At 51.7% G+C, this 26,947-nt stretch overlaps 1 protein-coding gene across 1 annotated transcript; it reads left to right on the top strand.

The window, feature by feature from the left end:
• Positions 1-3,854: 3,854 nt before the first annotated feature.
• On the top strand, positions 3,855-25,168 carry GLIPR2 (GLI pathogenesis related 2). Its single transcript, XM_080820615.1, has 5 exons — positions 3,855-3,936; positions 13,234-13,342; positions 13,688-13,791; positions 15,585-15,662; positions 23,631-25,168. The coding sequence occupies exons 1-5, from the start codon at positions 3,924-3,926 to the stop codon at positions 23,789-23,791; spliced, it is 465 nt and encodes a 154-aa protein (XP_080676741.1). The 5' UTR covers positions 3,855-3,923; the 3' UTR covers positions 23,792-25,168.
• Positions 25,169-26,947: the final 1,779 nt, after the last annotated feature.

Here is a 26,947-nt window from a genome sequence, read left to right on the forward strand (position 1 = left end):
CTTCGGCTCAGGTCATGGTCCACAGGTCCTGGGATTGAGTCCCACATCAGGGTCCCCTTGCTGTGTGGGGAGCCTGCTTCTCCCTCTCCCTCTGCCTGCCACTCCCCCTACTTGTGCTCATGCGCTCTCTCTTTCTCTGGCAAATAAATAAAATCTTTTAAAAACCTGTAAAAACAAGAGCAAATTAAAACCCATGTAAACAGAAAAAAAATAAGAAATATAAAAATCAATGAAATAGTAAATGGGAAAACAATAGAGAAAATCAATGAAACAAAAAGCTGGTTTTTAAAGATCAATAGTACAATTGAGTCTCATGATTTGCAGCAGTTATGTTCTATAAAATTGCAGGGGACGTTGCATTAGAGAATGCTGACCCACTGCTGCTAGGGTTACAAAAAAATCTTAGCAAGTAGATGAATTTATAAATACAGAATCCACAAATAATGAGGATCAACTGTGTTGATAAACCTTTAGAAGGCACAATATCAGAATTGATAAAGGGTCACCGTTAGACATCATTCAGTTAAAGGATGACAATATTAGCAACCTCATGCATATAAATTCCACCATTTAGGTGAATGAAATAGATAAATTTATTAAGAGAGTCAAGTTACCAGAGCTCACTGAAGAAGAAAGGGACAATCTGAAGAGTTCCTTATCTATCAGTACAGCTGAATTTGTAACTGAAAACCTTCCCAACCCCTAAAAAGAAGAATAAAAACACCTCCATGACTAGATGGCTTCAGTGATGATTTGTAGCAAATATTTAAGAAAGAAATAATACTAATTCCATACAGACTCTTCCAGAAAATAGTAGAGAACATTTTCCAACTTTTATAAGGCCAGTGTTGATCCCCAAATCTGAAAAAGACATTACAAGAAGGAAAAACTAAATACAGAGCAAACAGCCCACAAAAAATAGATTAAAGAAGATATAAATAGGGGCACCTCAGTGGCTCAGTGGGTTAAAGCCTCTGCCTTCAGCTCAGGTCATGATCTCAGGGTCCTGGGATCGAGCCCCGCATTCAGGCTCTCTGCTCGGCAGGAAGCTGGCTTCCCCCCCCCTCTCTCTCTGCCTGCCTCTCTGCCTACTTGTGATCTCTGTCTGTCAAATAAATAAATAAAATCTTTTAAAAAAAAGATATAAATAAAGAAAATGATGCACCATGGTGATGGACCAGCAACTCGATATCATTAAGAGGTCAGTTCCCTCCCAAGTTTATGTACGTATTCATGACAATCCCAATCAAATCCCAGCAGGTTGTTTGTTTTACAGTAATTGAGCCAATTCTATGGAAACGCAAAGGACTTAAAATGAACAAAGCAAAAAAAAAAAAAAAAAAAGTGAACTAGCAACTTTGAAAAGAAAAAGAAGAGGATTTACACTACTTGATATCAAGATGTATTACGGGGCACCTGAGTGGCTCAGTCAGTTAAGCGTCCAATTCTTGATGTTGGCTCAAGTCTCCATTTCATGCTTGTGAGTTCAAGCTGTGCATTGGGTTCCACAAAGGGAATGGAGCCTACTTAAAAAAAAAAAAAAAAGATTTATTATAAAGCTGTAACAATCGAAGCAGGGTGGTATTAGTGTAAAAATATGTGTATCAATACATGTATAGATAAGTGGAACAGAATGGGGAGCCCACATATAGATAGCCAACTCCAGAAATGATACTGGAGCAACTGGGCATTCATATACCAGATAATGAGAGAGAGAGAAAGTTCTAATCCTGACTTCATACTACACACCATAATCAGAATGAGTGTAAGAGCTAAAACTAAATGTGAGAGCTAAAACTTTAAGACTTCTAGAAGAGGGGCACCTGAGTGCTGCAGTCAGTTCAACATCCGACTCTTGGTTTTGGCCCAGGTCATGATCTCAGGGTTATGAGATCGAACCCCACTTCTGGCTCTGTCTCAGGGTGGAGTCTGCTTGAGATTCTCTCTCTCTGTCTCCTTCTGTCCCCCTCCCAGTTTGCAATCAATCAATCAGTCAATCAACCAATAAAATCTTTAATAAAAGTTCTAGAAAACATAGAAATATTTCATAATCTTGGAATAGGTAAGGAGTTCTTAATATAGGACATGAAATGAAAAAAAAGTGATAACTTGGGTCACCCGCTCTCTGTGTCTGACCTTTGTTACCATTTCTCTCATCTCTGTCTGCTCCCTGGGCACTGGCTGGGACAAGCTGGGCAATGGTACCCACCCCCTACCAGCCCACAGCCCTTGGAAGGGAGCAACTTTGGTTCTGCCCAAACCCCACTTAGCACACTGTCCCTTCCACAAGCCTGCTGCTAAGGCCACCTCTATAGCCCACAGCATCCCACCCCACACAGACTCCAAAGATGCCACTAAAGTTTGGATTTTGTCCTCCTGCCCCTCCAAGCCCACCCTCATCTCAGTATGGGGGTGAAATGGGAGTGAAACTCAGTGGTCCCTCTCAGCCGGCAGTGAGTGGCTCCATTGTGCTCAGCTGTCTCCACTGGAGGCCTTGAAGTTTTCCTTACAATGGAGACAGCCTTCTGGAGATTCTAGAGGTGATATGGAACAGGGTGTATTTGTGGACATTTCAATGGGGATTTTTGGCAAAATGGGAGAGGGCATTGAACAACACAATGGGTTGGATCGTCACCTAACACCAAAAATCTCTTTGATTCAGGGTGGCCCACTCTTTCTAACACTCCACCACAGTTTGAAAGTCTGACATAGGAGGAGGAAGTAGAGAGTACCATTGCCTTACTGGACTTTCGAAGCCCGTGCTATTGCAAATTCTCCCCTTCTAATCAGCAAGTCAGTTCACTTCAGTGCCAGTTTATTGAAAGGGCTACCTAAATTTCGCTTCCTTTACCTCAGAGTTACTCTGGGGAGTGACGCAGGTGTCCGAGTCTGTGTCTTCATGCACGTGCTGTTCTCACACATGGGTAGGGCCATGATTGAGACCAAGTCTCCCCAGTGCCAGATGTGTGCTGACCACTGCCCCCAAAGTCAAGAAAGGTCGGGGTCTCTGGAAGTTAAAGGGACCCAAAGGCCCTGAGGGATAGTTAGGACTCCAGTGGGCAGAGATGAGCCAGCACCCAGACTGCGGAAACAGCCCCAGCAAAGGTGAGGAGGCAAGAAGTTTCCCAGCATGTTGGGGAATATGGAGCATGGGATGAAGTTAGAGAGTTGAAGAGACAGGTCTGGAGCCAGACTTAAGGGGTGGGGGATTTGGCTTGGTTTGATACCCAGTGAGGGACAGGCCCACGGGTCAGAGCAGGGCTGCAGAACCCTCCCTGGGAGGGCCCACGCAGGGTTGGAAGGTTAGGGAGGGTGAGTACCAGACTCCAACCCTGATTCGCACCAGAGGGTATGGCAAGTGAAGAAGAAAGAGATGCCCTTGGAGCCCTATGTCACTGGGGAGCAGAAGGTGGGGCACTCGGAGACAGGTGTTTGGGAGGATCAGGGCGAAGTGGGGAGAGCCCTGGCCCCTGCTGATGCGGGCTGGAACTGTCCCTCGTGCCGCGACAGTAAGCACTACGGTCCTTGCAGCGCCTTAGCGGCTACCCTATGCACCCTCATTCCGCGTCCAGAGAGGGGCCGTTCGGGGCTGAGTTCCGGGAGGTCCCCGACTCCCAGTCCACACCTGGAGAGCTCTGGACAGTCGAGGCGGTGCCTTCGCGAGGCGAGTTCTCCCAAGCCGGACTGGGAGGCGCCCAGAGCGCGGGAAGCGTGGCGCCTCTTCCGGGAAGCCGGCGGGGTGACCCCCGGCGCCTCCGCCTGCGGCTACCACTGCCTTATAAGGCGGGGGCCGGGCCGCTCCGGGGGAGGGGCTGCGGCCGCCCGGCCTCCTCCTCTGCTGTCCAGCTGCGCCGGGCCGGCTAGAGAGCTCAGCGCAGCGCAGCGCAGCGGCGGCGGGAGCCGGGGAGCGCGCCGAGCGGACCATGGGCAAGTCAGGTGAGCCCGCGGGCTGGCCGGGCGGGTGCGGGGAGGGCTCGCGAGTCTGGGCGCCGAGACCGCCCTCCCCGCGCCTTCACACTGCCCGGCGGCGAGCGGGTGCCCCCGGGAGCGGGGCGGCCGCCGCCACGCGGGGTCGGAACGCCGGCTGCGCTGCGGGATCCCTGGTGCGGGATGGGGAGGCGTGTGGAACGAAGCGCCGGTAGGCTCCGCGCCGGCAGGCTCCGCGCCGGCAGTTTCCGGGGCAGCCAGAAAGCCGGGGTGGCCGTCGGGCCACCAGGAGAGAGGGAGGGAAGGAGAGACCGAGGGAGGGTCCCCCTGTCTGCGAGCCAGAGATTGCGTCAGGGAGGGTTTCCAGGCGCTGATGGGATTAGCGCTCGGCGTCCGGCCAAGGCGTGGCTTTTGCTTTGTTTCTGGAGCAGAGTTAGACTTGGAAAAAGCCTCCCCGCTCTGACAGCATCTCTTGCTGCAACACAGCTCGCCCCAGCCAGCTCTCTTAGACAGCTCTGAGCATCCTTTTCTTCTGTCGTCGACCCTCCTCCCCCGAGCGCCCCTTCTGTGCCAAGCTATGTGCCAGGCTCAGTCTGGCTCCACCCGGGTACAGACTCGCACTTCCCCTTTATGTCTGACCTGTCGCTGCCCATCCTCACCACTGTGGCTGTCCGGGTGAACTTTCTAAAATGCAGATCTGTCCTGTCACTTCCTAACCCCTTCCATCCCATTGTCTTCGGGAGAAAGAGTACCACTCGTCCGCTGGGCCTGGGGCCCTGTGGGAGTTTATCGGTACCCTTACATCCCCCTCTGCACGCTGCTATTAGGAGACTGGCCCGCTGGCCCCTTCCCCTGGGTTCCCTCTCTGAGCGCTCACCACCAACTTTCTGTCTTTCCCACTTCGCTGAGGTTGCAAATCCTCCCCATACTTCTAGGCTCAGCTCGGGCCTGGGACGGTCCCACTCTGTATCTTCTTTGTTGCAGCCCTCCCAGCAGTCAGCTTGGGACACTGCCTCAGCCATGGACCTATTTCCCACAGACTCCTCACTGCTGGGGCCCGGGGGCCGAGTCTATCCCAGCATAGTTTCTGCCTCACAGGAGGCTCTCAGTGAACAGCTGTTCAACAGGGTTCAGATGTCCTGCCTCATGGGAAGTTGGGGCTGTGGTCCTCAGGTGGGTGAGCGTGGGTCCCTCCTTGAATCTCTTCTCAAGATCTAGACTCATGAGGTACTGGTGTTGGGGGTAAGTGGCTTTCCCTGGCCTTCATCCTGACCTGCTGTGACAGGTCTGGCTTTCAGCCCTGCCTCTGCTGATCACTTGCTGTGTGTCTTGAACAAGGCTTTTTACTTCTCTGTGCCTCAGAGGGTGGCCCATATGCTCTCCAGTATGGAAAGGTGGCATGAGTTGTCATGTAGTTCAAGAACAGGGTGATAGGCGGTGATAGGGCAAGAGGATGGCAGATGTGAAAAGGCATTTTGAGAAATCAACTTTTTTTCTGTACCCTCGGAGAACATCCACAAATTCTCTAAAGCCACATTTGTATCAGTTGTTTCTGCCTTCTTCCCTAAAAAACAGTTTTCCAGAACTTCTAATATTCAGCTATATGCCCATTTTTCTATCTGTTCATCCATCTATGCCTCCCTTCCTCTTTCCTTCCCTCCGTCCCACCCTCCCCTCTTCCTTCCTTTTCTCTTTCCCTCTGTCCCACCACCTATTAGCTGTGTGCCAAGCTGCAGACCCCCTGCTGTCGAGGCATGGCCTCTGTCCTCAGCAGTATTCATTTGGATCATGGATATGCTCCGGAAAGAGGTGGGAAGTGATTCAAGCCACAGGCGGGTGCAGGTGAAGAGTGGCAGGAGATCAGGGGAGGGAGAGATCTCTGCAGAGGGGACCATCGAACCTCCTGGGGGATCTTGGGGATTTGGACTTTACCCATGGGACCTCAGGTACCACTGAAAGGTATTGATCTGAAAGCCTGAGTTGTGCCAGGGTGGAGGGTGGCTAAGACAGGGAGACTTCTGTGGCTGCTCAGGAGAGGCATGTAAGGACTGCAGAGGACGAGGAGATGGTAGCCAGAAGCAGACTTGGTGACTGACTTACTTCGAACATGAGGAAAGGGCCAGCAGTGTGCGTCTGGGTGCAGGCTGGTGGTGACACTTGGAGGACCAGAGATACACAGTCAGGCGGTTCTCAGAGGTGGAGGGCAATGGCAGAGGCCGGGAAGAACTGGTTCAGGCAGACGTCACCCCATCCCCATCCAGACCACCCATACCCAGGGACCTTCCAGAATGCCAGTCCAGGCCTATCTCCCTCATAGCCACATGCATTTTATTTGGCTCTCCCAGAGGCTATGAGCCCCCAGGACAGTATCTGGCTCTCCTAAGGGTCCCCAAGAGAAAGGGACTTTTCTAGGTCACCCAGGCCCCATGGCCCTTCACCATGGCCCCAGCCTTGTGGTTCCAGGCCACCAGCCTGAGGATATCCATGCCTGCAGGGCCTCTAGCACTCACAGATATTTATCTACACAGGGGCTTTATGTGGTTCCAGAAAGACCAGGGAAAGGAGCCAGCCCCTGCCTCTGCTGGGCCTCAGTTTCCTCATTACCACATAGGGGCCAATCTCTTTTTAATTTTTAACCTCAGATGTACGTTAGAGCTGTCTGGGGTTGTGGGCATTGCTGAAAAAGTATCACACAACTGACACAGCTTAAATTTCAGAAGACACTTGGGCTAGTGCTTAGAGAGTCCCAGGACCTGCTCCTAGCCCTGGTCTCTCTGTTGGGCTTCAGTTTGCAGCAAGTGTGATGGGGGCAGAGAAGAAAGGCAGTGGCTTCCGGCTCTGTAGAAGCCTCTGCTCCCTAATAATAGTGATTACCAATTATTAAGCTCCTAGTGCATAGCAGGCTTGGAGCTAGGTATTTTATTTTACTTTTTTTTTAAAGATTTTATTTATTTATTTGACAGACAGAGACAGACAGACAGACAGACACAGCCAGAGAGGGAACAGAAGGGGGAGGAGTGGGAATGGGAGAAGCAGGCTTCCCACGGACCAGGGAGCTGATGCAGGGCTCGATCCCAGGACCCCGGGATCATGACCTAAGCCAAAGGCAGACGCTTAACGGCTAAGCCACCCAGGTGCCCGGAGCTGGGTATTACCAACATTTGTTAACAGCCTACAGGACAGGTATTGCCAATTTTGTAGGTTTATAGAGGTTGAGTACCTTGCCCAAGTTCACACCTTGACCCAAAAGTGGACCAACCAGGATTTGAACTGGGTTTCTGCCTTCCCAGCTGTGTGCTTTCCCCTCTACCACATGGACCACTTGCCACCTGCTCCCCACCTGCTTTTCACCCTGGATTGCAGCCCTGTAGAGACTTCTGCACAGCCTGCAGTTACCTCTGAGAATCTTAGTGCCCCTCTGCCCACAGCACGCAGCACCAGAGGACAGCAGAGCAGAAGGCCTTTTAGGGACCAACTACCCTGGGAATTTCCTACCGAGTGGGGGCTTTCGCACCTCTGCTAGGGAGGGCTGTGTGGGCCGGGTCATCCCAGCAGTTCCATTTTCATGTTGATTTTATTGAAAAAAGAGGGGAGTGGTTCAAAGAAAGGGTTTCCTGCTTTGAAGATACTTTGAAAACCACAGATGTCATCCTTCCTTCACACAGATGGGGAACCAGCCGGAGCAGAGGCCCAGGGACTCACCTGTCTGTGTGGCAGGCCTGAGGGGCCACAGGAACACACCACCACTCTGCAGGCCGGAGTGAGCTCTCCCTGGCTCCTTCAGTCCTTCAGGGATGAATGTCTGCCTGCAAAGGGGCGGCCTGGGGCCAGTGCTCGGGGACATCTGTGTTCCCAGGCAGCACTTGGGCAACTCTTCATTGTCCATCATTTTTGCCCTTCGGTAGAGGAAGACATCTGTGAAGTGGTAGTGTGCGTGATTTGAGGGAGAGAAGAAGGGGAAAGGAGGGACAACAGATCGGGCTGTAATGTGGACTCACTGTGTGACCTTGGGCAATTCACATGTGCAACTGAAAACCACAGTTTCCTCCACGTAAAGAGAAGGCTCCCATCCTAGTGCCTTCTCGGAGCTCATGTGTGGAGGCTCCATTCTTTGGTTCATGGACTCATTCACCCTGTAAATGTCTGAGACCAATTTAAATACCAGCAGCCCTGCTTGCTTTAAAATTCTAGGTTTTGTTTTGTTTTAAGATTTTATTTATTTGAGGGAGGGAGGGAGAGAGAGAGAGCTCCTGCACAAGCCTGGGGGAGGGACAGAGGGAAGGGAGACGCAGGCTCCCGCTGAGCAGGGATTCCAACATGGAGCTCCATCAGGGGACCCTGGGATCAGGATCTGAGGCTCAACCGACTGAGCCACCCAGGAGCCCCTAAAATCTAGGCTTTGACAGGGCAGTTTCTCCCAAGGCCAAGGAATAAAGTGTCTCTGCCCAATAATGATGATAATAATTATAGTTGACATTTAGGAACTGTTCACTGTGTTCTAGAACTGTTCTGAAGCATTTTCATAGGTTAATTCATTTAATTCTCACAACAACCCTGTGAGGTAGAAACTGTTCTGCCCATTTTATATATGGGAGAAATGAGACCCAGAGTGATTAAGCAACTTGTCCAAGGTCACACAGCTAGTAAAAGGCAGAGCCGGTCTTGAATTTCCTGGAATCCAGGCAGAAAGAGCAGGAACGACCTGCGACCCGTCTGGTACTCACTTTTTTTTTTTTTTTAATCAACTTATACTTTTTCTTCCTGATAAACTAGCAAAACCAGCTTTGCCCCAAAGGTGGGACCAGGTTGCTTTCCAGCCTCTTGCCAAGGGGACAGAAGGGGCCTGTCCACAATTTCTGCCCTGACCCCTGATGGGCCTCTACGGGGAGGATTTTGGAGAGGGCAGGGAAATGAGCCAGACTGGGCCCAGGGAGGCCTCGGAAGAGGACCAATGGTGAGGGAGGAGTCTGTCCCAGCCAATAGCCCCAAGGAGGAGGGGCACGGCTTGAGTTTTTATCTGGCAGTTAGAAGCCTGCGCCCCAAAGGACCTCCAAGAGCCCCCATTCCGGCACAGCACTCCCTCCCCTGGTGGAGACAGCCCAGCCCTGACTCCATAGTCCCTCATCCGCGCGAGCCTCGCCCAGGCAGCTCCTTGCACCTTCCAGTGGCTCTGACCTTAAGCCCCACACCCATCCCTGGAAGCTCCTCATTTTCGTCTGAGGCCCCTCAGACAGGTCTGCCTATACAGGGCTTGGCATAGAGGAGGCTTCTGAAGAGGTTCTTTCCTCCTCTTCCCGCCCCTCCTCAGAGACTGGCAGGCCCAACCCCACTGAACCTGATCCTCCTCCTGGATCTGGTGACCCCACTGTCTCTTCAGTGTGTTTCCTCTGTCTCCTGGGCCTCAGGGGTGGTATAGAGTTAAGGACAGGGTTTCCCTCTTCGTGGGTCTACTACCCCTGGACCATCTGTGGGAACTTGGGTAGGTAACTTCCCTTCTGGAGCCTCAGTTTCCTTATCAAATAAATGGTACAGTAGTGGGGGCTCCCACAAAAGGTGGCAATAAGCAAATAAAATCATGCACAGGCCTGGCACCTGGAAATGAGGACCTTATTCCTACCCTCCCCGATTGTGGGGGTGGCTGTAAGGGCTCTCCCTGTCTAATGTGGGGATGGGTGGGTTTTCTTTGACTTTTTAATATTTACGTTTATCTGTGTTCTAGGGTTTTTGTACAGCATAAGGTGTGCCTTTTGCTGGGTGTGTTCACAAGTGATATCTTGCCTCTGGAGGCTAAGGCCCAGCTCTAAGGAGTCGCCTGGGCGGGGACTGGCCTCTGAAGTATGGTTGGGGATAGGGAGAGAAGGCTCCCCTACCAAAAAGTCTTCCTGACCCCTTTCTAGAAACCCTGACCCAGGACACTGGCCTTGCTGGCAACAGTGATCAGCGTTGGCTTCTGGGCACCAAGCTTAGATTGGGCTCAGGAACTTTCACTTTTGTTTCTTTTTACTTCCCACATTCTGGGAGTACAGTGACCTAGTTTTTAGCAGCCTTGTGTGTCCCTCCATGCCGAAAAGACTGCAGGACCTACAGCACTGCTGGGTCCAGTGCGACCTGAGTCCGGAACTCAGAGCTGGCTTTAACCTGGCTTCACCTCAGCTAACCCAACCGCTCCCCATATCTCCCCCTCCTCCCCATAGCCCTGGATCCACCAGCTCCCTCATCCTGCCTGGCTCTTTCTGTGCCCGTTTTGCCTCCTTACTGCCTCCTCCGGGGAGCCTTCCCTGGTACATCGGTGGTCCCCATAGCCCACGCTACTCAGTCCCATGCACCTCCTGTGGTGTCCCACTGTGGCCTGCGGGGGACATGGGAGCTGGCAGGGACATTAGTGTGGGCCTCACCAAGCCCATCCCTCAGATGGGGACCCTCTGCCCCTTGACTGTGTGCACCCACACCTGCCCCTGCACAGACACATACACTTGTGATCACTGCATCTCCTTAGAGAAGCTCCGAACTTGCTGCAAGCGTGAGGTCAGCCACTACTTGTCTCCTCTCACCCCACCCTGATGGGACCTTATGGGATCTCAGGATCGGAGGGACTTGAGGGTCATCTAATTGGCCTCCAGTGCCTGAACCCTTTTGAGAAGAGTCACTTGTTTGTGCTCCCCCAGTGCTGGAGAGCTCATGACCTTGTGAGGTCACTCTTTCAGTTTTTGTGGAAAGCTTTGATTGAAAGATCTTTCTTGGGCTGAGCTAAAATCTGTCATCCTGCCCTTTTCACCCGTTGGCCCTGATTTTGCCCTCTGGAGCCCCAGAATTACCAGAGGTCTCCACTGTGTCTTCTAAAGGCTGATCTCCAGGATGAGCAGACCCAATACTTGCCATCTTCCTTATAAGACCCCTATTTCCAGCCCCTTCTCCACCTGGCCACCACTTGTGGACACACTTCCGATAGTTACTGCCTCTCAGTTAAGGCCAGGGCCAGGCTGGGTGAGGAAGTCCAGCTGAACACTGGCTCCTGCAGGACTGGCAATGCCTTGCCCAGGGGCTGGTGGGACTCTGGCCGCCAGGCCGCCCTACTGACTCCTTTGCATTTCATCAGCTAGAACCCTTCTGGCTCCCACCAGTCGCTATAGCTTCCATCTGACATATTCTCTAAGAACGTCTATGACTCCCATTATCACAAATATCACATTAACATACTAAACCCCGATTTTTGTTTTTATTGCTGTGGTAGAAAACACGGGACATAAAATTCACCATCCTCACCATTTCAGAGCATACGTTTCAGTAGCATTACGTACATTCACACTGCTGTACAACAGATCTCCAGAACTTTTCCATCCTGAAGATCTGAAACTCCGCCCAGTAAACAGTATCTTCCCTTTTCCTCCTCCCTCCCATAAACCTGACATCTTTACCTTTCATACCAACAAGGGTTTGTCCCCTCTCTTGACCACAAAGACCTGAAGAGTTCAGGTCACAGCTCCTCCCCTGTCTCGGTGGCAAAATGGTAGCAAGCAGCTACCATCACCCCTTCCTTCACGGTGTCCCCCATGTCTGCCTGTCAGCTACAACCTCCCAAATCCTGCCATTCAGCCCCCCTGCCCCTGCCCACATTGCTGTGACCAGACCTCACTGAACTGCCCCGCTGGGCCCCACAGGCCTAACTCTCCAGGTGATTAGAACCCCCTTGGGCCGGCTCAACTGCCACCCACCGTGGGCGTGATCCACAGTCAACTCGCCTGTCCTGGCCCACATGTAGCCCAGAGCTCCCTAAGGGCAGGCCCCGGCCTGGGTCTTCCTTCTCCTGCATCCCCTCAGAGACCCAGCGGGATTTGTTTCAAAGCCCCGAGAGACCTGGGGAATCTGGCTGAGGCAGGGGAAGAAGACCCCCTGTTGGGTCATCTCAGTCTCTGGGGTGAGAAGAGCAGAGGAGAGGAGAGGAGGCTGGCGAATGACCTGGGGCGGGGGGAGGAGTGGCGCTTTTTCACCCTCCACATGCACCCTTACCGCCCACGGCCAAGCCTCAGGGACAGGCCCCTGCCGGGAGAGATAAGCTCTGTGTAAAGACCCTGTGGCTCTTACTCATAACCCACCGGACTCGCTCCCAGATTCCCACTGCTGGTGCTCAGTGCCTTCCAACCAGCCTCACTAGCTCCTGTCTGAGCTACTTTGGGGACTCAAATCAGGGGCCACCTTCCTGATCCCCAAGCCCATGGTAGGTTACTTTTCTCCAAATTCTTCTTGACCTACACTCACCTGCACCTTGGCTATCGCTCTGCCGGTGCCTGTTTACAAGGCTGCCTCCCTCTGTGTGTGAGCTTCCTGAGGGCTGGACAAGTTGCATGTATCTCTGGAGCTCTCGTACAATCGAGGAGGCCCGAGTGGAGGAGGCGCTTAGAGACCAGATGAACCGATGGGTGGGTGATAGGTGGCTGGCTGTGGCTGAACAGATGATGAACCACAAGATGGATGAGTAGTGGGGAGACGGATGGAGGGTGGGGGATGGAGGGGGTTCCATTCCAAAGCCAAACTGGGGTGACTTCTGTCTGCTGTTGACCTTGCCTCCACCCACTTATTCTAACTGCAGCCTCCTTGAGCTTGTCCTCTCTGAGGTCATGACCGAATTGCATCCCTGGGCCCAGCTGGCCCCCCCCACCCCCCACCACATTTTTTCCACCCTGTCCCCTCAATCCACTTCCCCAGTGCTGTCCTCCCCAGGCTCTTCTTTATCTGTCCCATTCTTTTTGGTTTCCCCAGCACAGCACGGGTACCCTCGCCACAGCCAGGCCTGTTCTCCCTGGGCTCCCACCTCCAGCCCTTCCCAGCCCCCACCATACCCCGGAGGTCTGGTCTGAGCTCTCCAGTCTCCATACATTTTGTCCCAGCAGTTCCATTGCTCCCTATTCTGCCCCACAGCCCCCCACACCTTCTGTGCACCTGTGGCCCAGCCTCCACTCAGCGGCCAGCAGGGCCTCTCAGAAACACACATGTCCTCCTCTCAGCCCGTTGTGCCCATTCAGCCCCTTCCCGCGGCCCTGGATAAAGCCCCAGTTCCCTCACGTGCGGTCCACAGGCCCCACCTGACCCAGAAGGTGCCGCTGTGCAGAGATGGGGAGGCCGGCTCAGGGGTGTGGAGCAGGGTGTCCCGGTCGCCCCCCCCCCCGTTGGCCGGGGTGCTGAAGGGGAGCGCAGCCTCGCCCTGCGGCCTGGGGCTCGGGCTGGGCGGCATTCTGAAGCTGGCCATCGCACTTTTTTGGTGGGTCCCTTCTCTGCACTGAGACCTTCTCCATTTTGAAATCATTGCAGCTTCCAAGCAGTTTAATAATGAGGTCCTGAAGGCCCACAACGAGTACCGGCGGCAGCACGGCGTCCCCCCACTGAAGCTCTGCAAGAAGCTCAACCGGGAGGCTCAGCAGTGAGTCCCCAGAGCCCGGGGGTGACACAGGCCCTTCACATTGCTATCATGGGGGAGTGGCGGTGGGGCAGCCTGGAGGACTCGGGTTTGAGGGGCATGTACAGCCAGGCTCAAATAAATAACCCTTGCGCCACTGACCTCGGCAGGTCCTTTTCCTCTGAGCCTCGGTTTGCTCCTCTGTAAAATGGGCCTTTTGTGGGGTTCAGAAGAGCAGCTGGCGTGATGCTCCCGATCTCCACGGCCAGCCTGGGGCGGGAAAGGAAGCTCGGCTGCAGCAGCTTAGGGCTCACAACCCGGGGCTTCCCTGGGCCGGCTCGCTCTGAGGGGGCCCATGGACTCCGGCAGGTATTCAGAGGCCCTGGCCAGCACAAGGATCCTCAAGCACAGCCCGGAGTCCAGTCGTGGCCAGTGCGGAGAGAACCTGGCATGGGCCTCCTACGATCAGACAGGTAGGTCGCTTTCTCGGCTGCGTTCCCCCTCCTCCCCTCCGGCTGAGCTGGGCCCAGGACATCCTGTGTTCAGACCCCAGCACCCTCCTCCATGTAGCTTTGGAGCCACGGGCCCAGAGAGGGAAAGGGGCCCCAGAGCTCTCTGTGTGTGCTCCGGGGGCTGCCTGCAGCTCTCCGCAGTCTCAGATGGCCAGCTCGGGGCTGGGCCTATGCCGGGTGCCAGGGACACAGAGATGAGTCAGACTGCCCGGCCCTCCCCCTCGGAAGAGCTCCCAGCTGGGGTGTGGGGGCGGGGGAGAAAGTCTTTTCTCTGCCCTTTCTGTGCAGTTTCAGCCTGACCCTGTGGGCTCCCAAGTATCCCCAGCTGCAGTTTTGCTTTCTTCCCATTTTGCTTTCATTTTTTAAATGTTGGTGTATTCATTTTTATCATCAGAAAAATGCAATTGAGCTTCTTCCATGTTAGGAAAAAAAAAACGAGAAAGACAATCCCTCCATCTGAGGTCGCAGCCTGGAATGGTGATCCCGCCCGCACTGACCAAACATTCTTGAGCTTCCTGGCTGACAGGGCTTTTTAGGAAAAATGCTGGAGAGAGACACTTTGCCCTCTGAAGCCTTCTCCAGACCCCAGTGGGAGGATGGCTGCTTCCTCCCTCCTGGGCCTGACATTCCTGGGAGTTCCCCTCCAGAGGCCTGCTGTCCTCCTCTTGGTTTCCCTTCCCTGAGCTGTGGGCCTGCAGAGGGGGAGAGGTGCACGCACGCTGGAGCCTGCAGCTCAACCGGGAGGCTCAGCAGTGAGTCCCCAGAGCCCGGGGAAAGGATTCCAGGCCGGGACCATGGGCCCTGGTGGGGAGAAGGCTCCCTGAAGGGTCAGGAATCGGCAGGCAATGGAGGTGATTGGTCCCAGCCTTGCGTTGGTCCCCTATGGAGCCCTGAGCAAGTCGCTACCCTCTGTGGCCCCAGTTTCCCCATCCCTCTTCACAGACTGTCTTTATCCCCACCCTGGGCATACACTGGGATCTTTTGCAGCACTTTCAGAAAAGACCGATGCCTGGGTCTCTCCTCCAGACACACAACACAGTCTGTGGCAGGCCCCAGGCATCGGCCTGGTTTCAGTGCTCCCCGGGTGAGGCCCGTGTGTGGAGGCCTGGCTGCTCAAAGTGTGGTCCTTGGGGAAGCAGTGGCATCTGGGAGCTTGTTACAAATGCAAACTCAGAGGCTGCAGCTTTGACCTAGGCAGTCAGAATCCGAATTTTATCAGGTGCCCCAGGTGATCCATGTACATGTGAAAGTTAAGGGTAAGACTTACCGCTGTGGAATGGAGGCTCCCCCAGTGGCCTGGACATCAACAGCTCCCAGGGAAATGCTGTGGGTTTTCTCCTGCCTGGAGTGGAGACCCTGACCCACCAGCCCAAGTGCCTTTCCTCCTGTGGATATTTCAGGAGACACACTTAGGGTGGGGTGAGGGCAGAGTGTCCCGAAAACTCAGAACATCATTAGAAGCCCTTGGAGTACATTGCATTCAGCTCTTAGACAGAGGCCCAGAGAGGGGAAGGCCTTGCGCAGCATTACACAGTAAGTTAGTGGCAGGGCCAGTCCCCCAAAGCCAGGCCAAGGGTCTTCCTAAGCAAGGCCCTCTCTGCAGAGGGGGATGGGCAGGAGTCCCTGTTTCAGCTCACTGGTGCTTTACCAGATGTCTATGGGGTGGGTGGTTTGGGGTTAGTGGGAGAAGGTGGAAGGAGTAGCGAGTGGGTTAATTTTGCTGCCGAGTTTGAAACAGTGTCTTTTCCATACAGGAAAGGAGGTGGCTGATCGATGGTACAGTGAAATCAAGAACTACAACTTCCAGCAGCCTGGCTTCACCTCTGGGACTGGTGAGTGAGGGGGTCACCCCCGTGGCCTGGGCCTGGGCAGGGTTGCCGTTTGGGCATCTGACTTTGGAAAAGCACTAACCCTCTGAAAATCGATCATGTCTCTCCTCTTTTACCTCTTCTGTATTTCTCTGGTTCGACTTCGCCCAAAGGGCAGTACTGTCCCCGTCACTTCCTCCAACACTCATGCACCCCGCTCTGTCTGAGAACACCTGATCCACAGACTCCTGCCCCACCAGCTCCAAGTTCTCCACATGACTAGAGTGTGCCGTAAGGAGGCTGTGGATTTTAAAAATTCCCGAGTGCCTCCTCCCAGAAGTGGTGGTATAACGGGTCGTCCTACTGCCAGTTTTGGTCCCCTCCAATCCAGCCTGCTCCAGCATCTAGAATATTCATTCTAAAGCCCTATCATCAGGAAAAGGGCCACACTGTTCACTCTCTCCTTCTAGTCTTAACTCCCTCCCCCTCGTACCCTGCATCCTTCCAAGGTGCTCCCCACACCTCCAGCCTCCCAGGCGTCTCCCCTGCCCCCTAACCCCCACCCCTTCACCTGTTCTCTCCAGTTTGCCTTCAGATGAGCTTGGAGTGCAGACAGCCTAGATCTGCTCTCAGCTCCAGCACTAGTCGTGTGAACTTGGGTTGCCTCTCTGTCCTTCCCTGTCCCAGAGGGTGAGGGGCGAGGCGATAACCTCTAGGGGACATTCTGAGAGCGGGTGTGTAGATGCAGGGCAGTGCCGCAGGCCATAGCAGCTGTGGGACTGTCCCGCTTTCCTATGAGGCCCCCGGGGTGAGCGGGAAACATTTAGCTGACTGAACCCCCAGGCAGCCGCTCTGTGTTCTGGGCCCCCATCTGCCCCTCAGCGGACTCCCCTCACCTGGCACCTGTCTTTCCTCAGAACTGACTCAGATCTACTTGCGGCCCAGGAGGGGTTGGATGGGACTGAGAGTTTCTCTGACCGGAAGGAGCCAGGGAAACTGAAAAGGGGATTCCCTGCCCACCCCTACCCTACCTACCCCATCCCACCCGTGGGTGGAGCCCCTGTGGCCTCTCACCCTCTGGAAGATTCTTCCGCAGCAGGAAGTGACATGCTCTCAGAGCCAGTCACCGTTTCCTGTGGTTTGCTGCTCCCCCCTTTGGGGCAGAGGTTCTTGCAACAGTATGGGCGGGACTGTGGGGCAGAGCTGCAGATCTCCTGAGGCATTTCTCCTCTCAGCTGTCCAGCCAGGGGTAAGGAAGCTGCTCTCAGTGATGGCTCTGGGGCAATTAAATTCGAGAAGTGAGGGAGGGAACAGGAACAACCTTCTCCCAGGGATCCAAGTTCTTTGAAGACCCAGAACCTATCTTCTTTTCGTAAATTTCAGTGTCCAGAAGACATTTTATTTCGCACCCTCTGGATTTGCTTTTCCCAGGAGCAAGGCTCCCGGGCAACAGGACATGTGTTAGAGCAAGTTACTGGCGTTGCTCCTGTGTGCCCGCCACTTGACAATTACAGAGTGACTCCGCATTCCTGGCCACGTGAGCCTCACAGCACCAGTTGTAGGTCGGGCTTTATTCTACTCATTTTGCAGAGGAGGAAACTGAGGCCCAGAAAGAAGAAGAGACTTATTATAGATCTCCTATCCTCAATCCGATGTTTTTTTCCATGGCTCCTGCTCCAAGGTGGGAGTCTCGCAAGTGTCAGAGCTGAGAATGGGGCTTGCCATGATCACTGACCACCTGTCCAATCTGTTGCCCCACATCTCCCACCCCTAAAGAGGAAAACCCCAGAGCAACTAGCTCCTAGGCTGTCCCAGGTGCCAGCGGGCAATGCCTGGGGACAGACAGAGCCTGATCCTAAGACAGGAGCACAGCTTTGGGTGGTGGTAGAATGAGAGTTTGCAAGACCCTTAAAGATCCTCAGGCCCATTCCCCATGCCTCATTCCCTGACCTGAGTCCATGTCGTAGGGAAAGAGACTTTGAAATACCCTGTAATCTATCCCCACCCACCCTGAGTCAGCAGCATCTATTGATGAGGGGCACAGTTCTGTGCTACAAGCTGAGTGGAGAAAAACTGTTTCTTGCAACTCCTTTGTTACTTTTTTTTTTTTTTTAAAGATTATTTATTTATTTATTTGTTTGAGAGAGAGAGAGAGAGAGCATGAGATGGGGGAGGATCAGAGGGAGAGGCAGACTCCCTAGCCCATGTAGAACTCGATCCTGGGACTCCAGGATCATGACCTGAGCCGAAGGCAGTCACTTAACCAACTGGCCACCCAGATTCCCCCTTTATTACATTATATTTTAATGAGTAGATTGGTTTGTTTATTTATTCTGAATAAATAATACTTCTACATGACATGAAATCTGCAAACTGTATAAAGTAAAAAGTCGTCCTTCCATTCCTGGTCTCTAGCACTTTCCCTTCCATTTCTTGTGTATCATCCTGCAGTTGGTCCGATCTTATACCAGCATTAAGTAAATATGTTCTCTTCTCCCCTTTTTTCTACCCTGGACTGTGATCTGTTTTGCATTTGCTTTCTTTACCCAGCAGATTGTAAGAGATTGTTCAATGTTAATACAAAAAGAGCTTTGTCATTCTTTCTTACTGTTGCCCATTATCATTATTCTCTTGCAGAAACATACTGTGACTTATTTAATGTGTCTTTCAAATGTATATTCTAGGGCTTTTGGATCAGTTGCAGGAAAGAGGATGTGATCCCTTTAGAAAAAAAAAAGAAAAGGTTTTGTGTCTGGTTTTGTGTCAGTTAGTGATTTAGTTAGAAACCACTGTGTGTCTGATGGTTGCTAAGGAAGTTGTGTCCTTTAACTTGTCTCTAAATACCCACACTTAATTATCTCTGGACAGAAACCTCCCCGGCCAGAGGGAAAATCACTTAGTCTCATCTGTTCCGAAAAGGCCTCCATGGGCCCACATGCTGCTTGTGTCTGTGATCATTTTCTTGGCAACCCGTGGATAAATGGCAGTTCTTCCTCTCCCGGGCGACAGAGGGAGCGGGTGGTCAGTAGCCAAAGAGTTCAGTTCTCTCTCTTTTTTTTTTTTAATATTTTATTTATTTATTTGACACAGAGAGATCACAAGTAGGCAGAGAAGCAGGCAGAGAGAGGAAGGGAAACAGGCTCCCCGCTGAGCAGAGAGCCCGATGTGGGACCCGATCCCAGGACCCTGAGATCACGACCCGAGCCGAAGGCAGAGGCGCAACCCACTGAGCCACCCAGGTGCCCCGAGTCCAGTTCTCTTGAGAGAAAAGGCTCACACATGGCAAAGAGCTTGAGCCTTAATGAAAAGGCAGCCTGTGGGAACGGTGACACCTCACCAAGCTGCTGGACAGCCTGGAACTGTTACCCAGAGAGTAGGAGGACCCAGGGGGAAGAGGCAAGAAGCATTTCTCTTTGATTTTGAGGTGAAAATCATAGTTTAACGGGCACTGGTTAATACAAGTTTAAGGATAAGTGAAAAAGATGTGTCGGGGCGCCTCGGTGGTTCAGTTGGTTAAGCGGCTGCTTTCGGCTCAGGTCATGATTCCAGGGTCCTGGGATCGAGCCCCACATTAGGCTCCCTGCTTAGCAGAGAGCCTGCTTCTCTCTTTCTCTCTGGCTGCTGCTCTGCTTACTTGCACTCTCTATCTCTCTGTCAAATAAATAAATAAAATCTTTTTTAAAAAATGCGTAATTGTGCCTGGGGTTTGTTTTTCTTGAGTTCTTGCTTTGATTTTATCACAGCAGCTCTGCTGATTACTATTTGTGGTTTGTTATTCTCGTAAACAATTTGGTAACCTCAGATCGTCTATGGACATAGACAAGTAAATAAAGTATTATCTACATTTAGAAATTATAAAAATGGAGTTCATCTGTAGGACAAAATGCACACAATCTTATTTTTAAAAGATTTTATTTATTCGTGAGTGAGAGTGAGTGAAAGAGAGAGCGAGTGAGCACATGCAGGGGGAGGGGCAGAGGGAGAAGGAGACTCCCTGCTGAGCAGTGAGCTGGGTGGGGTGCAGGGCTCCATCCCATCATGACCCAAGCCGAAGGCAGACACTTAACCGACTGAGCCACCCGGGTTCCCCCTTTCTTTCTTTTTCTCTCTTTCTTTCTCCTTTATCTTCTGGTAAAACATATTTACCATAAAAATAACCATTTTGGGGCGTCTGGGTGCCTCAGTGGGTAAAGCCTCTGCCTTTGGCCCAGGTCATGATCTCAGGGTCCTGGGATCGAGCCGCATCGGCCTCTCTGCTCAGCGGGGAGCCTGCTTCTCCCTCTCTCTCTGCCTGCCTCTCTAGCTACCTGTAATCTCTCTTTCTGTCAAATAATTAAAAATCTTTAAAAAAAAAAAGTAACCATTTTTAGGGGCAAATCTCGCAGGGAGCCTACTTCTCCCTCTGCCTCTGCCTCTCTCTCTGTCTCTTGTGAATACATAAATAAAATCTTCAAAAAAATTAATCATTTTAAGAGCACAGTTCAGTGAGATTAAGTACATTCACATTGTTGTACAACCATTGCCCTATCCATCTCCAGAACTTTTCAGTCATCTCAAATTGAACCCATTAAACAATAACTCCCATCCCTCCCTCTCTCCCTCCCCACCCATAAGCTCTGGTGACCACTATTCTACTTTCTGTCCCTGTGAGTTTGGTGATTCTCGGTATCATATAAGTGGAGTCATATAATACTTGTCTTTCAGTGTCTGGTTTATTTCACTTAGCATAATGTCCTCAAGGTTCATCCTCAAGGTAGAATGTATCAGAATTTTATTCCTTCTTAAGGCTGAACAATATTTTATCGTATGTGTATATAAAACATTTTGTTTATCCATTCATCCATTGGTGGACATTTGGGGTTTTTCCCCCTTTTGACTACTGTGAGTGGTGCTGCTATAAACACGGGTGTACCAGTATCTGAGTCCCTGCTTTCAGTTCCTTGGGGTTTATTCCTGGAAGTGGAATTACTGGTTCAGATGGTAATTCTATATTTCACTTTTTTAAAAGATTTTATTTATTTACTTGACAGACAGAGATCACAAGCAGGCAGAGAGGCAGGTGGAGAGAGAGGGGGAAGCAGGGTCCCCGCTGAGCAGAGAGCCCGATGTGGGGCTCGATCCCAGGACCCTGAGGTCATGACCTGAGCCGAAGGCAGAAGCTTAACCCACTGAGCCACCCAGGTGCCCCTCTATATTTCATTTTTGAAGGAACTTCCATACTGTCTGTCACAGCGGCTGCACCGTTTCACATTCCCTCCAGCAGCACACAAGGGTTCCAAGTGCTGCACATCCTCACCGACACTTGTTATTTTCTTCTTCTTTTTCTTTTTTTAAAGATTTTATTTATTTATTTGCCAGGGAGAGAGCAAGAGTGAGAGAGTACAAGCAGGGTCAGCAGCAGGCAGAGGGCGAAGCAGGCTCCCCGCTGAGCAGGGGGCCCGATGCGGGACACTATCCCAGGACCCTGAGATTGTGACCCAAGCCGAAGGCAGACGCTCACCCAACTGAGCCACCCAGGCATCCCTGTTATTTTTTTCTTAAAAAAATTTTAAAAAATCCACCCAAATGGATGTAAAATGGCTACCTCTTTCTTTCTTACCCTGTGGGATACTTAACCACTCTGATTCAATTTTCCTCCTTCCCTCTGTCTCTTTCATTTTCATCAGATATTTGGAGAGCATCTCCTTTGTGCCAAGCTCAGTGCTAAACACTGGGGATATTGTGACCAGTAAGTCAGGCATGGGGGTGCCTGGGGGGGCTCAGTCAGTTAAGTGCCTGCCTTCAGCTCTGTTCCTGATCTCCTGGTCCTGATATCGAGCCCTGCAGTCAGGCCGTCTGCGCAGCGGGGTGTCTGCTTTTCTCTCTGTGCTGTCTCTCTTGCTCTCGCTTTCTCTCCTATAAATAAATAAAATCTTTAAAAAATAAAATAAAATAAGACAGGTGTGGTCCCTACCCTCAAGGAGGAAACATAATCTCTTCAGTGTTGTTTGAGCAAATGAATGTCATTCTGTGCTATGGAAGTCAATATTGACCTGCCAAAGGATCTCTGAGTCCTTAACAGTGAAGGTGCGAAGGGTAAGCTCCCACCCTCTACTCCTTGGAGACGGAAGAATTTATGGTCATTGAGCAAAGAGTACATTACGGCAACTCTTTTACTCCCCAAGTGGAAGGGGAGTGGGAAGCTGAGCTATATGAAAAGTTGGAAGGAAGCAGTGAGTGAGGGGCAGGCAGCCTCAACAGCAGGACACTGAGGCTGAGAAGCTTAACAAACCACAGAAGTGTCTAGAAGGTCAGGCAGTAGCTTGAGAAGGAACTGGGCTGCTTGGCTTAGAGCAGAGGGAATTAAGGAGGCTCTAACTTGTCAAGGTTTCAAAGAGTACAAAATGTAGAAGGCCTGCACTTGCAGTGAGGGTAGAAGCCAAGTCCAAGATGATTTTTCCATCTACCTTTTCATTCATCCCACCTATTCATGCAACAAAGGTTTATTTTACACTTTTCATGAGCCAGGCTGGGCCAGGGTACTGAGTATACTTTGCTGAATAAAATAGTTTCATTCTTGCCCCTGTGAGTCTGATAGCCCTAGTGAAGGAGCCAAGCAAATGAACAAGAAATCAAACACGTAGCATTGCAAATGGAAGAATGCTATGAGGGGGAAGAACAGGGTATGACAGGATGATCTTGGGAGGGAGGTGTTGAGGAAATAAGTGATTGTGAAAGGCTTGTCTGCACAAGTGACATTCAGGCTGAGGCCTAAGGGATAAGATGTTGGTCATCAGGAGAGCGTTCCACACAGTGGCTATGTGTGCAGGGGTTCCATGGTAGGGACTAACCTGATATGTTCAAGGAATGGAAAGGAGGCCCTTGGGCCAAAGCATTCCCTTTCGTTCTAGGTGCAACCGGAAGCAGTTGAGGGATTTTTAAGTGGGGGAAGGAAACAGATATGACTTATGTCTAAAAATGATTACTCTGGCTCCTTTAGAGAAAGTGACTTGGAGGAGGCAAAGGTGGGTGCTGGGGAACCGGTTGAAGGCTATTACAGTGGTCCACGTGAGAAAGTTTGTGGTTGGAACCCAAGTTTGGGGAGTGGATAGACTTAAGATCTGTTTTGGAGTTATTGTCTCCAGGATTGAATGATGGGTTGCCGGGGGAAATGAGGGAGAGGGAGGAGTACAGATCAGTCCCTAGGGTTGTGTGCATGGAGGGAACATTAATGGAAAAGAAAGGTAGGAAGAGGGTGACTCTGGGGGGAACCAAAATCAGTAGTGAGGTTTGGACAGGTTACATTCGAGATGCCTGTGAGCCATCCAAGTGGAAATGTCAAGTAAGTCGTTGTATCGGAACACAGAGGAGAGATCTGGGCTAGGGAAATAAATTTGGGAGCCAAGGAAAGATGAAATTGCCTAAAGAGCGCAGCAGGTAAAGAAAAGCAAGCCCCGGACTGAGCCTTGGGAAGGGCGGGCCCCTCCAGCATTTATCAGTGAAATGGAAGAGGTGGAAGAGGCAGTAAGATGGGAATGCCGGAAGAGGGCAGCATCATGAGAGGTACTTCAACCAAGAGAGGGTACTTCAGAAAGGGGAGGAGTCGACTATTAAATGTTCCTGAGATGTCAAGAGAGGGACAAAAAGTGATCTTCGGGGAGAAACATGGAGATCATGCATGACCTTGAAGAATACAGTCTGGGGGACAGGGAGGGGTGGAGGCAGGTGCCGGCGGCGTGGCATCCTAACTGTTGGGCTCACTCGGCTTTGTTGTGATCTCCAGGACACCACGACACCTTTGGGCATCTGGAAACGGTGAGGTGAGGAGGGTCTGTGTGGCTGATTGAGAGGACCCAGTGCCTCAGAAAGTCAGGCAGGGGAGTGTTCTCTGTCTCCTGCCTCTGACTGGTGTGTGTGAAGCTCAAGCTTCCCAAGCCTGACGAGATGGAAACGTCCTTCTCCAGATTCTGCCCACTAACCTGTTTCCCTCTCCCCCTGCCTCTGCCCCTCCAGGACACTTCACAGCCATGGTGTGGAAGAATACGAAGAAGATGGGAGTGGGGAAGGCATCTGCAAGTGACGGGTCTTCCTTCGTGGTGGCCCGATACTTCCCCGCAGGGAATGTCGTCAACCAGGGCTTCTTTGAAGAAAATGTCCTGCCTCCAAAGAAGTAATTCATTAAATGTAATGGGAACGTGGCAGACTTAACATGGATACGAAGTGCCTAGAACAACAAAAACTCAGCTGCGTGTCTGTCCCTGTGGGTGTATGTGCTTGTGTGGGGGATGCTTTTGAGTGTCCCTTGCACACACACTTGGATATACAGTTCTGTACGAACTTACTCTTATCGAAAGGAATGAGCCTATTGAAAGCCTTTACCCTGATGGTTACCTAGACCACAATTATTTGGACTTAGGGGGAAAACGAAAAATCAGTTTTAAAACTTTTTTTTTTCTAAGCAAACTTCTTTTGTACATTTCTTATAATATCCGTCCCTGGTCTTTTTCTAATTCCAAATGTTTGTGATGCTTTGAGGTGAAGTTCATTTTGTGTGATCTTGTAATCTACTTCTGGTAGATATTTAAGATTATTAAACCCTCATCTAAATGTAACATAAAACCGCTTTAAACACATAAATATAAAGCAGCTTCCATTGGAAACATGGGACAGGCAGGAACTGCCTTTCACAGAATGATCGAGATTTCTCAGTTTTAAGACATGATGTCATCTGCATGCCTCCTGGAATTCTCTGATGGGAATGCCAAAGAACAAATGGAGAGAAAAGTTTCACTTCCTTGCGTTTTCTCCCTTTAAATAGAAAAGTACCACTACTCACCACCGCCCTTGTCCCCCTCCCACCTTTTCTCTTAAAATCCTCTGGCATCTCAGAGCTTCATATGTGCCTCCCGGTTCCTGGGGCCTTGGGTCAGGCCGGAAAGGCGCCCCTCCACCACCTCGGCGAGGTGGCCCAGGGCCTGTTCTGGGAGAGAAAGCCCCTCACACTGCCTGGGCTCCCAGCCAAGCGACCGAAGGATGAAGTCAGTGAGTGTGGGGGTGAGTGTGAGCTCACCAGGGCCCCCAGAGGAAGCGCTCGGGCCTCTGCCCTCCCCGTGCTCACAGGGCGGGAGCCACTGCCTGTTTCTGGCAGCTGCAGGGGCAGCTGTGTGGCTGCTCCCTCCAGGAATGCGGGACAGGCCCAAATGTTCCAGGGAGACATCCCATGGAGTGAGGGGCGGGGGAGGGGAGATTAGAGTCGCCAGTTCGGTTCTGTGTTTGGCCTCACACCATACAAAGTTCCCCTGCATAATGATTTCACGTGGTCTGTGTGGGAGGAACTGACCCAGATGCCACGCTGGGTGTCACAGAAGCAGGGCCTCTCCTAGCGGAGAGACAGGAGTCTGCTGCCTTAGAGACCCAGTCCGAGCAGGCCAGTCAGGGAATGCGCTTCCTGAAGGTCGGGCTGCACTGTGAACGCAGCCTCGTGCTGTGCCCTTCCTTTCACCCAGGGATGTTGACTAAGACAACAATAAAATCTCTTTTGTGTAATATCTTCCATGTCATTCATGCCTGATTCTTAATTGGTGACTAAGGTCATCGTAACTCTTAGTTCCTGCCTTAGGTAATTCAGGCTTCCCAGTCCCTCCAAACTCTCCCCGGTACCTTGCACCCTGCTGGCCTCTATACTTTCATCTGGGGGACCTACCCTCACCCGGCTGATTGGACCAAAGTGGACATGTGATCCAAGGCAGCCAATCCCTGGGCTGGCCATGGGCCAGGCATTGGAACTAAGAAATAAGAATTTGCCAGTGGAACTAAAATGAGGATGCCATGAGTTTGAATTAGGGCCATGGCCAGCCAAAACTATATGCAAGCCAAGTGGCCGGTTGAAAATAAATGGAAGTGAGAAAGCCAGCGTTAGAGGTACAAATGAGGGAGTTTCTGAGCTTTCTAGCTGAGGCCAGTCTGTGTATCATTAAAACATACCCCTCATCTTCAGGGCTTCCCAGCAAAATGATATGTCAAGTGATGTTCCCCAGAAGGTTAGAATATTAGGGTCGCCTCCCTTAGGGAGTCTTCTTAAGCCAAAAATGCTGAGCTGGGCAGGGAGCGGAATAAAGGCTGGGCTGAGGCCATGACTGGGCTGAGGCCACACCTGGGCTGCCACCATGAGCAACAGGGACTGAATGACTGACCAGTCAGTGAACTTCCTGGTAGCTCCCAAGGAGACCATGCGCCCGGTGCACATACATAGCCAGGTCGTGGACGCTGGCATTCAGCCAAGTGCTTAAGGCTGACATCTGTTTCCTCAGTTGGCTGGAGAAAGCTGACCAGAAGAGCTTTCTAGGCTAAAGAAAAGCCAGGCAACAAAGCTGGCTGAGCAGGTGTGCACTAATTTTACTTCCTCAATGGATTTCTTAAAGAAAGCAACTGCTACAGTTCACAAAGAGCAGAGGACAACCCAGACTGCTAGCTCTCCTTTGTGGCCAGAGAACAGAGGAAGGAGACAGGAACCCTGGCTCCAAGATCCAGCCCCGTGCTCTCAGAGTTGTGTACCCTTCCCCTCTCTGGGCTGCAGGCTGTCCAGCTGCTCAAGGTCTGGCACAGGGAATTAAGTCTACTGGATCTTCTCAGGTCCATGGCACCCCCATACCCAACTTTCTCAACTGGAGAGACCTTCCTGCCCTTGTGTTTCTGGCGCTTGAAACAAAAGCAAAGGGGCACAGTCATTCCTCCACCAAAATGCCCCAGGATGTGGGAGCAAAGGGGCAGGTACAACAACAGATCTGGCCCGACCCAGGCTCTACTCTTGGTTGGAATGCCCCAGAAGCTGAGGTTGGCCAGCCTCTCACCAGGGCAGGCCCGGATGCCAATGGGAATGAAAAGGTGTCAGCGATCAACACCAACAGGTCTCACCTGCACCAAAACTGCTGCCACTTCTCTCGAGATCAGGGCTGGCTAAGCCTTTGGAGCTTAGTTAGTCTCACGTGGAGAAAGCAGAGAAGAACCCACGCAAACCACACAGCTAGTCTGGTGGAGAGGCTGAAATCTAAGCCTTTTTACAGGGAAGACAGAAGTTCTTAGCCTTGTGCAGAGATCTGTCAAGAGACTGAGTGCCTCTGTACCATTCAGGAATCAAGGTGAACGGATTCAGCATTAAAATGTAAGTACTTTTAGGGGCACCTGGGTGGCTCAGTGGGTTAAGCCTCTGCCTTCGGCTCAGGTCATGATCTCAGGGTCCTGGGATCGAGCCCCGCATCGAGCCCCGCATCGGGCTCTCTGCTCATTGGGGAGCCTGCTTCCCCCACTCTCTCTCTGCCTGCCTCTCTGCC

This window comes from Martes martes (genome assembly GCF_963455335.1).
Source record: "Martes martes genome assembly, chromosome: 12".
Lineage (NCBI taxonomy): Eukaryota > Metazoa > Chordata > Mammalia > Carnivora > Mustelidae > Martes > Martes martes.

Coding starts and splice junctions, on each gene's coding strand:
- GLIPR2 (XM_080820615.1), top strand. Junction 13,343..13,687: donor CTCAACCGGGAGGCTCAGCA/GTGAGTCCCCAG, acceptor GGACTCCGGCAG/GTATTCAGAGGCCCTGGCCA. Junction 13,792..15,584: donor GGCCTCCTACGATCAGACAG/GTAGGTCGCTTT, acceptor TTTTCCATACAG/GAAAGGAGGTGGCTGATCGA.